General features: G+C 35.4%; 1 protein-coding gene across 3 annotated transcripts in view; it reads left to right on the top strand.

Moving 5' to 3' along the window:
• Positions 1–17,844, top strand: part of LOXHD1 (lipoxygenase homology PLAT domains 1) — a 2,432,812-nt gene that overhangs the window by 1,646,454 nt on the left and 768,514 nt on the right. For all 3 annotated transcript variants that reach the window (XM_044082024.1, XM_044082018.1, XM_044082011.1), the window contains one exon: positions 14,000–14,116. In XM_044082024.1, coding sequence (XP_043937959.1) covers positions 14,000–14,116 — 117 coding nt within the window. The remainder of the gene's footprint in view (positions 1–13,999; positions 14,117–17,844) is intronic.

Genomic DNA, 17,844 nt, shown 5'->3' with positions numbered 1-17,844 from the left:
GTATATATATATATATATATATATATATATATATATATATATATATATCACTGTGTCATGGTTAGGACTGGTGATGCTGCAAATTAATCCGATAATATAAAGTTTAATCTTGTGGCAACTGTCCACAGTGCTGTTACATCAGTAATGCAACTTCTATTTATTTTGAGCATCTGGGACACTTTTGTTACACAAGGCTTTTATAATTATCAAAGCTACTACACTGTTTATTTGGTAGTCTGTAGTAACTGCCCACAGTTCTACGTCGGGAAAAGTTTTAGGATACTGATGCTAAGAATTAGAGAACATACAAAAGCTATCAAAGACTAAGATCATATGAACTCTTTAGCAAAACATAGTTTAGAATCCCCAGGTTTCTATAAGTTTCATTTATTTTTTCTTGAACAAGTTAATGATGTTAGTTTCACTGAAAAGTGCAATAGTGTTCTTGAGGTAAGAAAAAATGAAATGGCAATTTTTTAGGAGCAGACAAGTTTCCTGGGCTAAATGAAGTAATTAATGTAAAAAGATATTAAAATTAAATTAATTTAATTACAATATGTTTTTAGCTAAAAACAATTTATATTGTATAAAGCTGATGTCCATATGTTTTTTATTAAGGCAAGTTTTAAATATTGTAATGTTATAGTATTTTGTAATGTGTGTCTTTAAATTTTGGTTAACCAATGAGCTTGGTATGTTAGTGGTGATGTAATTAAATGTCAGCTTAATGGGTTGACATTGATTGTGAAGGATACTTAAACCTAAAGGCAACTGAGATTATTTATTTTCTCATGAAGTTCCAGTGAGCTAATAAAATTAATAAAAGTGCTAAATATGGGGCCTCAGTGTGTTATTCCATTTCTTATCCATTGGTGCATCTAAGTTTAGCAGCAAGGCTGTAGTTGGATAAAGTTTAATATGGTTTGTCTGCCTGATGTCCTTGAATTTAGAATTATTGACTGTTGGGGTTTTAGACATTTTGAAGGAGAAGATTGTAAGTTTGTGGTCAAATTTAACCAGGATGGAGTAATTAGAAGGGTGGTAAGTATACAGGCTAAGTTAGTTAGAACCATTTCCAGAATATTTTGACCACTGATTGGCACACTGACTATCTGTTCCAGGCACTTTTTGTTTATTATGTCTAAACATTTCAGGATGTACCCAACTATTGATGTCTACATGTCCTAGCTAATGGAAGGATAGATATAACTCTCCATTCTAAGGGAGTTTTAGAAATAGACAATTACTCGAGTACTTTTAGAAATCTATCATGGTTATCTGGAGTCATTGAGGGTATACTAAAGAAGGCTACAAGTTGATAATTTGTTTTGTTCATGATACATTGAAGCTCAGTCAGCCCAGTATATGGGTCTCTGGGTATCTATCCAGACATGATATTGTCATTGACAAATATGGCTCACCCATAGTTTCCAGAAGGCCTTGAATGTATACTATGTGCAGAACCTTGGTATAGAGACAATGTAGTTTTTGTACTTAAATCAAATATCAGTTGCTACACACCTGGATGTGTTCAAGGTAGAGGAGAGCCTCAAGCTCAGGAAATTTAAAATTAAGACTTCTGGCAGTGAGTAGAACGATTATTATTTGAGTTTGACTTTGGCCTTATTACATTATCATCATCTAGGTTGGAACATCCATCAACTGAACTCTGCCTAAAAAGGCAATATGGGGGTAGCAAGTGCTTTTGCCAGTATGCAGGAGACTTGGAATGAGAGGTACAGGCCATATCTAGTGATGTAAGCCAGACTGCCAACCATCCCACCCTGACATTGGATTCCCATAGAATGACACCAACAACCTGGCCAATTGATAAAGCCTATTTTTGTTACATTGTATGGAGGGATCAGTCTTGGTGAAGGAAGGATTCCAACCAGAATCAGTACCTTATTTGCATTTCAAATATTAATAGTGACAGCCAACATGCCTTTTTCCACATCACCCTTAGGGCTAAACCTTTCAAGTCATTCACACCCTCATTGGCTACAATAAAGTCATATTCATATTTGTCTAGTGTAAGGGACTGAAGAGAAGAGGTTTGTATGCTGCTTGGCTCTTTCACTTAAGTAACATCCATTGAGGAATCGTGTGATGCTATACAGAAAGGCTTGCTTCAATTAAAACTATAAAATAACCAGAGGGCAGATACTGATGCAATCTATATCCTAAAATCAACACATGATTACATCTCAGATACACAAGCTCACTTCACAGCAACGTCTTGCTGTCCAGGCAAAACAACTTAGAAGAAGTTTAGCAAGTCATAGTTCAGAAGTATAGTTCAAAGCATTTATGATCCAAAGTTAATATTTCATGTTTTTATTCCTTCTTGTAGCATAGTCTCTGTCCTTTGTAAATTAGTGTTTAAAGTTGTATCTTCTACAGAGGATCTGGATTATAGTTTAAAGTCAGAAATGCTGATATAAATTCTAGAGGTGAGCCCTATGCCTTGTTGAATTTTCATGACGTTCTTTCACCTGGAAAAAAAGTTTGGACCAGTGAGGGAACATTTGACAAAGTAGATTAGATATATTTGTATTCCAAGACTGTATCTTTCTTTGCCATAGAAACTACTGCTGTTAAGTATTGGAAGGATTAGCAGATTCAGACCAGGCACCCACTATTCTGAGGAGTTAGGCATAGATGTGGCCCTGTTATTTTCATCTGAGTTGACATTAGTGATATCTTACATTGATGTCCAAACATGTCTGAGATCTGGTACTGCTTCATAATGTTGATGACTTGAAGAAATGGACTTCTAGGCTGTGCAAACTCAAAAATGTTTATCCATTATCTGTATTCTATCCAAACTTATATGTGGAGGAAAGAAATCGTATCTGGATTGTATTTTTGCACAAGTGTATGCTCCTGTTGTTGGGGGTTATGTTGAGTTGTACTTGAGAGGTAATTTCTTAGCAGTATTTCATCCTCATTGCTTTTATGGGAATAAGAGCAAGGGGCTGTTACTTAGAAATACACAAGCTTTAACAATGCAAGCCAAGTTAAATGAACTTTAGAAAGAAATAAAAACTTTAGTGATACTTTATACATAAATAACATGTTTTAAAACATGGACCACAACAAACAAACAAAAAGAATACTGTCTCAGATCACCATCCAAATTTTCCATAAAATGTTCCACACTGTAGGATCTGTGGCATGGAGAGACAAATCCCTGGCTATGATCCAGATGACCTGAGCTCTGTTAATAGCTCGAGAACTGGAGGAGTCAGGCAGTAGGGGGGGAGTGGCAGTGATTAGCTTTTGCCAGTTTACTCATCCAGGGGAATGACTAGAATAGGTCACTTGCTTGGACACACCTTCTTGATTGAACCACAAACAGTGACCAGGGTAATAGGCATGCTGTCTAAAAGGAACATAATTTTGGTTGAGTTGCATACAGTGGCATGCACATTGCAGTGAATGACTGATGCATGCCTCCCTTGAATGCAATGGTATTCTGTTGGGAATATATAAATGCAGCATAATACAAAATGACCTGATAGATGCCTGGATGATGACCATATGATTGAATCCCACCACATGGGAATGCATGAACTGGGGACAGCTCCCACCAAGTGGGGAGGAGCAACTGATCCAAAATATTGTGAGGGGGGGCTGATGAATGGCAGACATTAAGGACCAAAAATTAAAAAAATACTAAAATGTCCATCACAAAGCTATCCGTTTACTGACACAAATTCCCTGTATCACACTTGTACTAAACAATATAACTCCTTTATTAACTTCAATCACATGTTTAATCCTCACCCTGTCTTCCAGCATTTCTCCACCTACCTCTGTGTTCAGATACATGTTCCAATTTCCTGCCTATCAAACTATCCTGGTAAACAGATATTAAATAAGTGACAGATAAGTAAATAAATAAATAAATAAATAATCCTCCTAGCTTTCCTTTTAATAAAGCATTACTTTTTTTGGGTTTAGTATTAAACCCATATTGCTGTAAAAAAAAAAAGCAAAGGAAAATTTATGTTTCTGAACTTTCCCAAAGAATATACACATACGGTTAATAGGACCCCAATCCTTACAAAATGGATGGACCCTTTTTGACTCTGGCTTCTTTAACTAAGTGACTTTGCAGCTAATAAAATTTAGTAAAACCTTTAATGTTGTTAAATAAATCTGTTATTAATAATTAAGTTGCACATCCTGAGAGATATCTAATGTTATTTATATTGCTAATTATACAACTGGTCGTTTCTGTAAATATCTCAATAAACATGTACTCAGAGGACTTTCTTGCTGTTATGTGAAAGTTCAGGTCTAGTTAAGAAAAGTGGTATAACAGTATATGCCTAGGTTGTGCAGTTATCAAGCTATGACAATTTATTTGTGAAGGTTTAGCACACATATAAGTTTGAGTTTGTGTGCATTATCATTATGTTATAGTATTTATGGAAAAAATATGAATATAATGACTATTATCACAGTAAAGAATATTTTGTACTGATAACATTGCTATTTGTACAGTTTTAACAGCTTTTATTGTTCACAAAGTATTTACATTTGTTGATCCTATGCTTTTTAAGTTGATTTTTCTGAAAATGCTATAGAATGCAAGAATATATGTAGGCTGCTAGAGGTGTGACATTCCCTACCACGTATGTGTTACTGACTTAGTGCCTTATACAACCTTCTTGCTAAACTTTTATAGTTAGTCTCTTCTGTGACTCCCTGTTGAAATGTCAGCACTCAAAATGCTGAGTGCAGAAAAGATGAAAGAAAAAGACTGAAAACCCAGAGAGGAGCAAATCTCAGAAATTGCTCTTCTCCTTAAAACTTCTTTTTGAAGCAGGGCAAGCCCCCTTGCACCCCCCACACACCATATATACCAACTTCAAAATCACCATACCTTAGAGAAAAGGAAACATTCTGAGAAATGGCAACTCGGACTTAGTTTATATAAGTCCAGTCTTTTGGCCATTCACTCCCCACCTTTCTGGACTCACTTCTGCATGTACTGACACTGGCTACCCTCTTCTGTTCTTGTGTCTGTCAAAATTTTCATTATGCCTGGCATCTCAAGTCTTCTCTATTTTATCTCGGCATCATACTTGCACAGAATGTGATATATACCCCTATATTCTATATGTCTCCCTTTTAGTTTCTATTGTTCCCTGCATTCTTCCCATTCCATTCTCCTCTATCTTCTTCTTAACCGTGCCCAATACTATATCCTTACTTCTCTTTCCTGCCACCTTTATATCACATTAGTGTCAAGTCCACCATTTTGTTTTGCAGTCCCATAGGCCGTAATTCTAATTTCCATACCTGAAACTCCATCACCATTAGAGTGTCAAATTGGGTCCCTAATATTAACCTTAACCTCCTTGTATGATTATATGATTATCTAAATCAATTGCCTGTGTCCATATAGTCAGTCTTTGCATTCTTGAATTAACTCCACCTTGCTTAAATGATAACCAGTTCCATTTCAGTTCATGTTTTTTTTATTCTGAAGATAATATCCCAACCTAATCTGAGATGCTGTATGGTGCTTTTGCAGATATCATACTGCTATCCATCCCTTTTATAGGCTCATTGGCAAATACTAGCCTATCAGCCTACAGAATGTTACAAGTCTAGCCAATAACCAGAGGTCAGAGTCATCAAGTCATCTACCTTGTATCTCTGAGGTAAAAACGTTAACCATTATGCTAACCCCTCCCCTTCTAATGGTTCTATCATTTTTAATGCCTTTATTAAATTACCACTGAAAACATAGGCAGACGTACATTTATATAAAAGAAAGCAAACTGTATTAACATGTTCCCAGTTTCAAACATTATGCATGCCATACATTCTTTTGTATAAATATTAGTAATCCAATATTAAATAAATTGATCAATTCCTGCCTTCCCTTTAACCCCACTCCTCCACCAAAACATTATTTTGCTTATACTGTTCCCACAGTTTCCATTTTTTTCTATGTAATTTGCTCCTACACTTTTCCTAAAGATCCCACTCCCACTTTGTTTATCACTGTTACAATATTCAGTACTCTAATACAGTTTGTTTAGACTTTGACTTCCATTTTCTAGTCATTATTTTTTGGCAACCACCAGAATTAAACTCAGCAATGCCATACTACATCTTAGGCAATTCAGATCCTGTATCCCAGCTCAGAAAAATTATCCATAGTTCTACCCATTTGCTCACCCAATATTTTTGATAGAGTACTCTGTAGAGCCTGCCAATTGTTATACTCCCTCTTTCTGCCCCATTACACCTCCGATGTTTGCCGTCTACCTGAGGAAAAATTCTTTGGAGTCTGCTTGGGGTATAAAAATGCTTATGCAAACACTTCCAATCAAAAATCCTAAATCTTGTAGACTATGTTGCAAATTGGGGGTGCCATACATATGTTTTCTTATTGTTTCTTTGTGAATTGCTTATCCAGTCTCTCTTTCCAATCTTTTCTAACCTCTTCTGATTTGTTCCTATACTTATTTTGCAATATTTTATATTATATTTTTTATTTATTGTTCCCCATAAATATGAGTATTGCTGAACCAGTTCATGTGTTTACATAGTCTACAGCTATGTGTTTACATAGTCTACAGCTATAGCCTTTGTTTTGTATTCATTAATTTTTTATCCTAATACGACTTGAAACTGTCTAAAATATTCTGTAGCACTGAGACATCCTTTTCTGATTTTATCCAGTAAAAATTAATATCATCTGCAAATATAGTCAACTTTTCTTGATTATATCCTTGAATTTCTGTGTTTTTTATTTTCTTTGCCAGTGGCTCTAAATGTAAAGCAAATAACAAGGGAAGGTGGACATTCTTGCTTGGTTTATCTGTTCAGACACAATATATCAGAGAGAGGAACCCTCCCACTTTAATTTTTTTCCTCTGCTCTCTTATATATTCACCTGATTAACCTTATTATAGCATCAAGAAATGCAAATGCTCCCATTGCCCTACTCATAAAATCCCAGCTATGGATGTGTTATTTTTAACCAATATACTCCACGTCTTTCATTATTCCATATATATTTCATGACATCTTTCCATATTTGATACCAAAGTCCCCTTCCTGGTACTCATACAAAATCAAAGTGGCAATAAACATTTTTACAGTTCTTAATATTCTCCACCTTTTTGTTATAATATAAATCTTATTCTTAACGTCTTCTCATGTCGTATTTGGAGAATTCCCTGAGTTACTTGCCATCCATACTCCTACATATTTTAATATGTTATGACTCATAGATATGGGTGCTTGTGTACTAAATTGAATGTGGAGACATAATAAATGCATATTGCATTTTTTTTCTTCATTTATGTTGTAGCCCAGTACTAGAGCAAACTGCCTTAATATACCATATATCACTGGAATATCTGTCTCTGACCTTGTATTATATTAGATTACATCATTGGTCGACATTGGCAACTTTTTTTTCCACTACACCATTCCCATCACCTTACTTCTGACTACCTTAATTTCTATACTAGTGCCTCCAAATATGCAGTAAATAGTTGGGGGTGGGGGGATAATGTGGAACTTTATCTTGTATTGTCCCATCCCCCATCAAGTTTTAATTTTCAGAGCTAATCTGCCATTTATTTTTATCCTGGCTGTTGAGTCATATATTTCCTACACCTTCTAATAATGTCCATTGGAAACTCAATATTGTACATTATTTCCTCTAAATACCTCCAAAGTACCATATCCAAGTGCCTTTTCAGCATTCAGTTCAATTAACACCAGACTCTTAGTTTCCTCTTCAGCATCTTTATGCATCATATGAGTCCTTAATATATTATCAAATGTTTGCCTCCCTTGAACAAACCCACACTGATCCATTTTGATTATCCTTGGTAGGAGCCTTGCCAGTCCATTATCCAATATGGACACATATACCTTATAGTCATGGTTAAGTACCACAGAGGGTCAGCAAGAGCTAGGATTGGCTGGGTCCTTACCCTTTCCTCTAAGAGTCTGCTATTCTGTTTTGTTTCAGTTTATCATTAAATGCCCTGTATCAAAATGAAATCACATTTTGCTTAGCCTGTTTCCACTCTACTGTTGAGATTCTACCCTGGAGACTTACCTGCTGGTTTTTTAAATATATGTTAATCTATTTCCTGTAATGTTACTGGTCTAATCTGGTTCTCACCCTTTCTAGAGTTAGTCTGGGTGTCTTCAAACCTACTAAAATTATTCCTTCTTTCAATAATAAATCTCCTTTCTCATGTTTTCATGCATATAAAGACTCAAAATATCTACAAAAAATAATTGTAAATAATTACTGAGTCCTTGATCTGGGACCTTTCCTCTTTATCACTGTCCTTTGCCTAAAATCGTTTGTGCCTTGGGTATATTCTCAAAATGTAACATTCCAAGGACTATTTTTTCCTCTCTGTTTGTTGCTCCATATAATCTTCCATTTACTCTTCAACTCCCGCAGTTCTGTCAAGTCCTCATCACTCATTTCCCTACCCCTTTCTTCCAAATTGCTCATTTATCCCTTTTTCATCCTCTTGAATCTACTCAGCCACAAAATTCATCTTTCCTCTACTTCTGTTTCTTGTCTTATTCCCCCCTTTATTATCCCCCATTTTCTAACCAGGTCTATGTGATTATCGCCCATTCTCTAATCAGGTCCACGTGACTATCACCCATTCTCTAATCAGGTCCATGTGATTTTCCCATCTTTCTTTTATTTGCCCTGACCTACTGCTGTGTCTCTTCTCTTTTTTTCTTATGCTTTAAGCATCCTGCACTAAATCTTCAGTCCCTGTCTCCATCTCCTATTTCTTGTCCTTTTAGTTCTATCCTAACTGTAGCATGATCTGATAACATTCTAGGATTTTTTTTAATATCCTCTACCATGTACTCATGTTCCTTGGTTGTAGTTAAATTTGACCGGGATTCATATTATCCTTAGTAAAAGTTAAAGTCCTTCTTATTATCCATTCCAGCTACCATGCTTACTATTCCATATGCTTTTAATATTTTCACAATAACTTTTCCTCCAATGAAATAATCCAAACTGTAGGACATCAGCTGACATCATTTGTCCCTCTAATCAGGTTCCAGACCCCAGGCGGTATCAGGACTCCTTGGTGAAACTCTATTACGTCTGACATAATCTTAGTCAGTTCTTTTTTTTTTATTATTATTCTTTGAAGAATGTACATGTTTCCTATTGTCTGCTTACTCTGTCTCCAGTATCCCTTGTTCGGTATATATCTGCCCTGATTGTCTACTTTCTGTTCTTCAGTAAACGATGACACTCCCTTTTTTATCGATGTTATGACTCTTCTTCTTTCCTCTATCGCTTCTACATGGATTCTTACCAGCTCTGTATGCCCTTCTTTCATAAATGCATATCCTGGAGCATGACCACTCCCACTTCAGCCCATCTAACATATTTCAATGTTTTCTGCCTTTCACCCTTATCTGTGACTCTGTTTGCATTTCAAGTTAACATGTTTAATGCCATTTATATTCCTGCTTTTGTTTGGCACCCATTAACCTAATCCCCATTTTAAGAATATGGTTGAATGATCCTTTTATTTTCATCTTTCTTCTCATGATTTTATTGGATTGCATTGATATATTTTTATCTTTTTTATTATCTTTGTGTAACTCAGTTGTAAAAACTATATACAGCTCCCTCTCTCTCCCTCCCTCCCTCATAAATTCCAGGTCATATTCTTTTTATTTTTAAATCATTACTCATTTATAGTGCTTTCTTCTTTTCCTCTTTTCTTTTTGTTTCCTCTCTCCCCTAAGTTCCACTTTATTATCATTCTCAGTAGTTCTGTTTTTCCATTCACACCTTATTCTTTATATGCTTTTGTCCAATTTATTCCCCTGGTACCAAGGTAAATTTTAGTTTTGCAAATTATGTCCCATTCATTCTTTCACTTTAGACTGCCACGTGTAGTCTAATCACTTCATAATTATTTGTTTCAAGCACATACATGAAATTCCTGAGTTTATTCCACTAGTTACCTTGTTTCATTACCCAGTTACATTTTAACTTTTACTTGTCACCATCTCCTTTCTTGTTTCCTTTTTGATGGTTAGATCTTAGAACCAATCAGAGTCAATGCCAAGTATCCATCCATTTAATCATTGACTCAGCTCATGGCTTGCTGTTTAGAAAGAACATGGCTGTTGTTAGTGGCCATAAAGTCATGAACTCATACTTTACTCTTTTATAGTGTCTTTGTCTATTTCAGCTTGTCATCATCCTGAATACATACTATAACTCACACAGTTAAAACAACCCCCTACCCCCTTACCTTTTGTTAACAATTGTTCTAAGCATAGATATTCCATTTACAAAATATTTATGTTTCTTTCTTCCAATAATTAATCTTATTTTTAAGAAACAGAAAAGGTTTTATGGGCATCTCTCCTGCCGAACCTTTTCAGTGTTTTTGATCAGTTCCCAATGCTCCCCCTGACTTATCTGCCACTTCTCCATGCTGCAACTCCTAGGCATATCACTCAAGCCCTATCAGGTACTGTGGAGTCAGAGAAGAGGAATATTTGTTGCAGATATTTTGTGTCTGCTTCAAAGTCCTGAAATAGAAATGTCTGAAAAGAGAGCAACCTGAACACACACACACACACACACACACACACACACACACACACACACACACACACACACGCATACACACACACACACATGCATACACACACACACACACACACACACACACACACACACACACACACACACATTTACATACACATTATACGCACACAAACACACACATGCACACACTTATTATAACAATTGGAGAGAGATGGACGGTATCATTGTAAAAAAAACAGGCATTTCCTTAGATCCAAAATAGTCTGACCTTGTAGTTACAATAAACATGCAGTAGTGTGTTTAACTATTAACTGAAAAGTGTATTCCCAGCTCACCAAAAGATGATGTTGTCTTCTTTGCTTGTTTGTGTTATTGTTTCTCACTGCCTATGTCTCCTGACCTGACTCACATCTGAAAAAAGTCTTCAGACCAGTTCACGTACTGAGCTAACAAAAGTAATAAAATAAAATTTTTTGTAGTTTATAATGATTCTTACATTTCAGGCTTTTATGTTTATTTTCTTTTTTATTCGGGATTTTTTATATGTAGTCTTATGAAGTTGAACCATTTTGTGTGCTTAGTATAACTGCTTCTTAAGTACTGTGCCATTGTTATTAGTCATGGACATGCACACCCCTTTACAACTTTATTAAGTCTTCTCAAGGTAAATAGCACTAGTACTTCTGTTCTCTGGGGAATTGTACTAAACAGTGAAGTTACTTGACTGTACAAATATCCTATGTTTTACTGTAATAGACATTCTAACAAAAAAAAATCAAATGGAGGTGTTATGATAGGGATTAAAGGTAGTTATGAGACCTGTGATTATTACATGTTCAGTGATAACACCAATACTATAGATTGTACAACTGTGACAATTAAGACAACCCGGGAACATATAACAATTGTTGGAGTATATAGACCATCAAAGTCAAGTACTGATGACCTAGAAGAAGTCATACATTTCTTGCATGAAACACAGGAGGGAAGAATAATATTAGCTGGAGACTTAAATTAGCAGAAACAGACTGGAATAATATTGATTCAACAACATTAGTAAAGAAATTATTCACAATGTATGTTCGGGACAACAATTGCTTCAGATTGTAGAAAAAACTACCAGGGAACAGAACATACTAAACATTGTTCATGTTCCTAAAGAAACTACAGTTACTTCAAGTCAAGTTTTACCACGGTTGATATGTAGTGATCATGGGATTATAAAGGTAAATTTATTGCTAGATTAATTCTGCCTGTAGAAATCTAAATCAATCCATAGAAGATTTAATTACAGATTATATACAAGCAAAACAATCACTATATAAAACTAACTGGAGTGATATGTTCAGTGGAAAAACTGCAGATGGAATATGGAAAGTTTTGAAAGAGAAATTGAGTGCAAAAAAATAAATCCCAATCTAGGCATACAACATCAGGGGAGTATATTTCCCTAAGAACAAGATACCTGATTAAGGTGAGAGACAAAAAATATAAGAAACCGAAGAGAGGTCGAACTACAACTTTGAAAATGGAAATAAACAAGCTGGGCAAACAACTTAAGCATAGTGTGAGACAAGCTCAAGAAAAAGTTGAAGAAAATTTATATAAAGATATTGAGCATAATAGGAAAACTTTTTATAGATACATAAGATGTGGAAGGGGTAAAGACATACAAACTGATAAACTGTGTGTACATTCTAAAATTTATTCTCAGACACAACAGATTATAGATATATTTACAAAAGCTTATGGAAAACAGTTTGGCTCTACAAAGGGGGGTGATAAATTGTCCTAGTGATATCCAGGTAACTGCAGAAACCGGAATCAAATTAGATTATATTAAAACAAACTGCACAAATTGGATCCAAACAAAGCACAGGGAAGAGACAGAATTAGTAATAATGACCTGAGAACACTTCAGCAAAAACTTACACTACCATTATATCTTTTACTAGGTCATATAAATATGGGGAGATTCCTCAAGATTGGAGATATGCACTTATTAAACCTGTCTTTAAGGGAAAGGGGAGTAGGACATATAGACCCTTAAGTCTAATTTCATTTTGTTTAAAAAATAATGGAGAAGGTAATATTGGATAAGTTATTGTCAAAAATGGATAGGTTGGGACTTGAAACCATATATCAACTAGATCTATTGCCATATGTAACATAATGTTCTATAATAACATAATAACAGCTATGAATGAAAAATTATGCTCTGATGTAATTTATGTAGTAATAACTTCAGCATTTGACAAATTCATACACAAAACACTGATCAATAAACTGGAACAAATAGGTATTGATGTACTCTTGATAAGATGGATAACTGCATGGCTTACAAATAGGACATGGCAAGTATCACACAGCAATTGGACAGGTGAAATTCTTGCTTACAGTCAGGGTATCCCATAGGGCTCTGTCCTAGGCCCTTACTTGTTTAGATTATATCTTTCAGAACTAACTTTTTCATCTGAGGTGTTCTGTAGTCTATACGCAGATGGCCTGAAATTGGGTAAACTGATCACAAGTGTTACAGAAAAGACATGTATGCAAAAGAACTTGATTAAACTGACCATTTGTACACAAGAAAATAATATGCTGATAAATACATCAAAAACTAAGCATAAGAGATTTGGGAGACATAAATTGAAAGGTGAATATTTAATGCAACCCACAGTAATTGAAATTGTAGATTCATTTAAGGACCTGGGTGTATGGGTAGATCCAGCTTTGAGTTTTTCTAAACATATCAACCAGTTGGTTAATGATAATTATAGAACTGTCATTGTTTGTCAATTACATTAGACCCAAACTTGAGTATGGAATAACAATAAAGAAACTTTATAAGAAAACAAGCATGAGTAAACTGAAAGAGTACAGCAAAAATATACCAAGGCATCCATGTATGTGAAAATTTAAGTTATTATGAAAGACTGAAATATCTTAATTTGTACAGTGTCTCTTATAGATATCTAAGAGGAGATTTTATTCAGGTATATAGGGCATTTAGAGACAACTATTTCTGGGACTCTTTGGGCTTTTCAAAAAGTACTGGAGAATCATCATACAACCTATGTAGAAGATTCTATAGGAATAAGAAGTGTACTAATTGCTTCTCTGAGAGAGCAGCTGATGCATGAAACAGACTACCAAATTACATTAAGGCAAGTACTAGTTTAGATATTTTAAGAACATCCTGGACACTAATTATGAGAACAAGTGTTTTGGTATACTGGCAGGCTACAGGAGCATTAAAGCCCATGCTTAAAATATCTGTATGTATGTTTATATGTTCAGTATGTAAGGAGATGAATAGCATGTCACAATAATGGGACTCATTTATTGTTTAGAATTATTCATGTTTTTTTTTTACTTGATCTTACCTAGATGGAAGATGTTGGAGACACACTTGAAAAGATTCGTATCGGGCACAACAGTAAAGGCTTAAATTCTGCCTGGCATTTAGACAGAATAGAAATTAGAAGACTTTTGCCAAATGGAAAGGTAAGATAAATACAACATTAGAAAGCCAAAGGAAATACTTGCAAAATAAGGTTCTTATTTTATGCCCATACAAGCATGGTTGTTTTATGTCATTATTGTTTTTTTTTTTCATACTTGCTGACATAAATTTTAGCGCTCACTTTATCATGAATGACACATGCCATTATATACACCAAGAAGACTAATCATTCACAACTTCATTTGAAATTATTCCTTAGATCAATGTAGTTCATTACGAAAGACTATTACTTTATGAAATGTCCTTAGGCAACAATGTCAAATGGAAACAGAATGTTTGGTGACTTCTGTGCAAGCACAACCAGAGTTTTACACATACATTCATAATGTGAAATACTGTGGACACCTGAAAGTGAATTTTAAAGAATTATAAAAGTACTTTAAATTCTGTATTGCATCAATCTCTTAGTGACTACATATTATTGTCATCAATAAAGAATTCTAAAAACTATGCATTTCCACATTTGTATGTAATTATAAGTTTTAGCAGGAAAGAAAGATAATGACTAGAGTCACCCAGTTTAATGAGAAATTATAGGGAACTGGAAAACAATTGTAAGAACTAATCATTAGGGCAACACAATTATCTTATGTAGTGGCACACTAAATATTATATTATATGAAACTTATTGAAATTGTAATACATGCCAATGCAAGTGTTTTTGTGCAGTAACATTATTAGGATGGGTTAAGGTATAAAAAGAAACTTTTGAGTATTTTGACACTCAGAAGTGATGCTCCTATTCATTCCATCCATCTGATCTAACTTCTTTGCTCTTGAGCCATTGCTCAGATCTGATATGGCACACACAGAGTACTCTGGCCTCAAGCCCCTTAAATAATTATTAATTCACATAAGCCCTCTGTCCCCCTAGCTACCCCAGATGTTGTTTGCCACCTTGATGGTAAGCAGCAATATCTTAGTAGCAGAAAAGTGCTCCACCGCAGTTTCACTATAGCAACCTCACATTTGTGACTTTTTAGTCAAATAACAGTCTGTTAGATCATTTAGATCATGATATTTGTTACTTAGCTGTTTATCTGACTTAATTCCTCTTTTTTTTATTGAACTGTTGAACTTAATCCCTAGGGTGCTTGCCACCATCTTCCTTCACTGACTTTCTCAGTGTATAGGGTGTTAATCTACTGTAGTATTTCGTCTTCAGTGTGTACTTGTAGTAAGAGTGGTAGTTAGACATAGTTACAGTTATGGTTGTAGTTATCATTATAATTACACTTACAGTACTCTAGAGTTTATTCTTGTTCTTGGCACAGTGGGTGCAGTTTATTATTTCTACAACTTGATTAATATTCAAGGAGGAAACAGATTTTCAGTACCTCGTTATGTTCTTTTTTGCTGCCAGTTTGAACAGATAGAGAAGTTGTTTCTTTCTAGCTATACCTTTAGCTGCATATGGGTGTTTAGTAAAAAAGTCCCCTTGGTTAACTGAATGTCCATTCCACAAATTCGAGACAGGAGCGCCTTGGTCTGTCGTATATAATTCCATTGTTCTGGGAAATCCCAGAAGGCATGCTCCCAGTTTATCCCCTATGGCTAATAGCATTTCTAACAACTAACCAGAGTAGTTGGAAACATCTTGTTCAGTTTAGATGGGGATGTAAAAATGCCTATGCAAATATTTCCACAAAAAAATTCTAAATCTTCTGGGCTTTGTGGCAAATCCGGGGCAAAGCAGATTTGCATTCCCTCCACCTGATTCACTTCCAACATGATCTTCCTATTCTTCTTATGTTTTAGCGCCTTATAGCCACTCACTGCAATGTTTGCTTTGATTCTTTGTACCCTGTGCCCACCAGGAGTTTTAAACTAGCCTTTCCTCTGCTTGGTTCAATGAAAACCTGTATTAGTTCTGGAGTGTCCCCCTTTGCACTGAATGTTTTTTTACCTAGTAATGTATTGCGATAATAACCCTGGTACTGCAGATAATATATGTTTGGTAGGCTTAAAACTCCCCTTTCTTCCTTCCATCCAACAAACTTTCCCCCCACCCTGATCTGCTCCAGTTGTATTAGTTCTAGCTGTGTTCGGATCCACAGATGACAGATCTCTACTATATTCCCTTTCTAAATTGCACTTGTCCTAAAACCTAGTGGATATACTTCTGTCTGCCAAGGTCTATAGCATTTTTGGGCTAACATTTTTGATCATAGAGGAGGGATAGCTATCCAAGTATGTAGTATGGTTATTTTGTCCAATCCTTGCCCACACACCCTGTCTTTGTTGTGTATATATATATATATATGTTGCATGCTAGCAAGTTCAAACTGTTTCCAGAAGGGGGTAGTGTTCTTCAACTTGGAGTAGGTATAGGAATCGTGTCTGGGCAGATTCGTTGTAACTTTATAATAATCTTACAGATGGGGAAGCTCCTGCCCTGCCTGATTTGTGGGTAACATACGTTTATCCCATTTGATTCTCAGTTTCCTGCCTTCCCATATCAGTGTTTTGAGCTCTACTATTGCTCCATTCCAGTAATCCTCCTCTGGTATGTAGAGATATGCCTGGCTTACGTATAATACAAAGGGTACCATGAACATTTTAATTATCTGCATTTTATTGTCTGGGTCTAGTTGTATAAGCTCAGCACCTGTTGTTATTTTCTGAATTCTTCTCCTAGTTTCTTCCCACTTTTTCTTTTGCTACCTGGTTGTTTTTTTCTTTAATTAATACTCTTAGATACTTTAATTTGTCATGCCCCCAGAGGTAAGAGAAAATCTGAAATAGCTCAGATGTTGGATGGAAATTAATGGCTACTGACCTGATCACAGTGTCATTTATTTAATACCCAAGAATACTCTGAAACCCCTTCAAGAGGGCAAAACAAGCAGAAGATCTATTTCTGGCTTAATTAAATATACTATTACATTGTCCGCGAAGAGGGCTATTTTCTGTGAGTAGCCAGCCCAAGGCTATTCCTGTATAGTGGCTTGTCTAATCCTTGATGCCAACAGTTCTATGTACAGGCCAAATAGGTGAGGGGACAAGGGACATCACTACCTGGTACCTCTAATTAGCATAAAGTCCTCTGAAAATTTGCCCAGTATTTTGACCACCATTTTAGCCCCTTGTTATACTGTGTCCAACAGGTGTAGTGTTTTCTAATGTAACCCTATGTATTCAAGAATCTCAGCATATATTTCCATTCTGTCTTAAATTCCTTTTTGGCATTAAGGCTTACCATTAGAAATGGGAAACTTTCATTCTCTGCTTTGTTTTTTTTTTTTTTTTTGAAAAAGTAGTCTTGTGTATGTTATTGAATGTTTGTCGCCCTTCTACAAACCCTCTCTATGCATGAGATGCGTGAGTACTTAAGCAATAGTTTTCGCTGTAAGAGACAAATATTTACAGTCATGATTTAATATTGAGATTGGTCTGCAGGCAGCCAGGTCACCTGGGTTCTGCCCTTCCTTTAATACCCTTATCACTACTGCCTTCTTCCAGTTTCCAGTAGCGGACCCACCTCCAAGAGTCTATTAAGTTATTTTTTCCAGATATTAACCAGCTACTGCTTGACTAATTTCCAAACATTTATTGGGATACTATCCAAACCTGATGGGTCTATATCATTTGAGCGAAAACCCTTTCGTTTGAACACCTATTTGTCAAATCCTAATTGTCAAAAGCTTGCTCCATGGAACAGCCATTTTAGTGAAAATTTTCCTAGGGGAAAAATGCTTGGCCAACCTAG

This window comes from Protopterus annectens, chromosome 1.part1 (assembly GCF_019279795.1).
Source record: "Protopterus annectens isolate FY-2018-M chromosome 1.part1, PAN1.0, whole genome shotgun sequence".
Lineage (NCBI taxonomy): Eukaryota > Metazoa > Chordata > Ceratodontiformes > Protopteridae > Protopterus > Protopterus annectens.
This window is presented reverse-complemented; position numbering and strand designations above follow the sequence as displayed.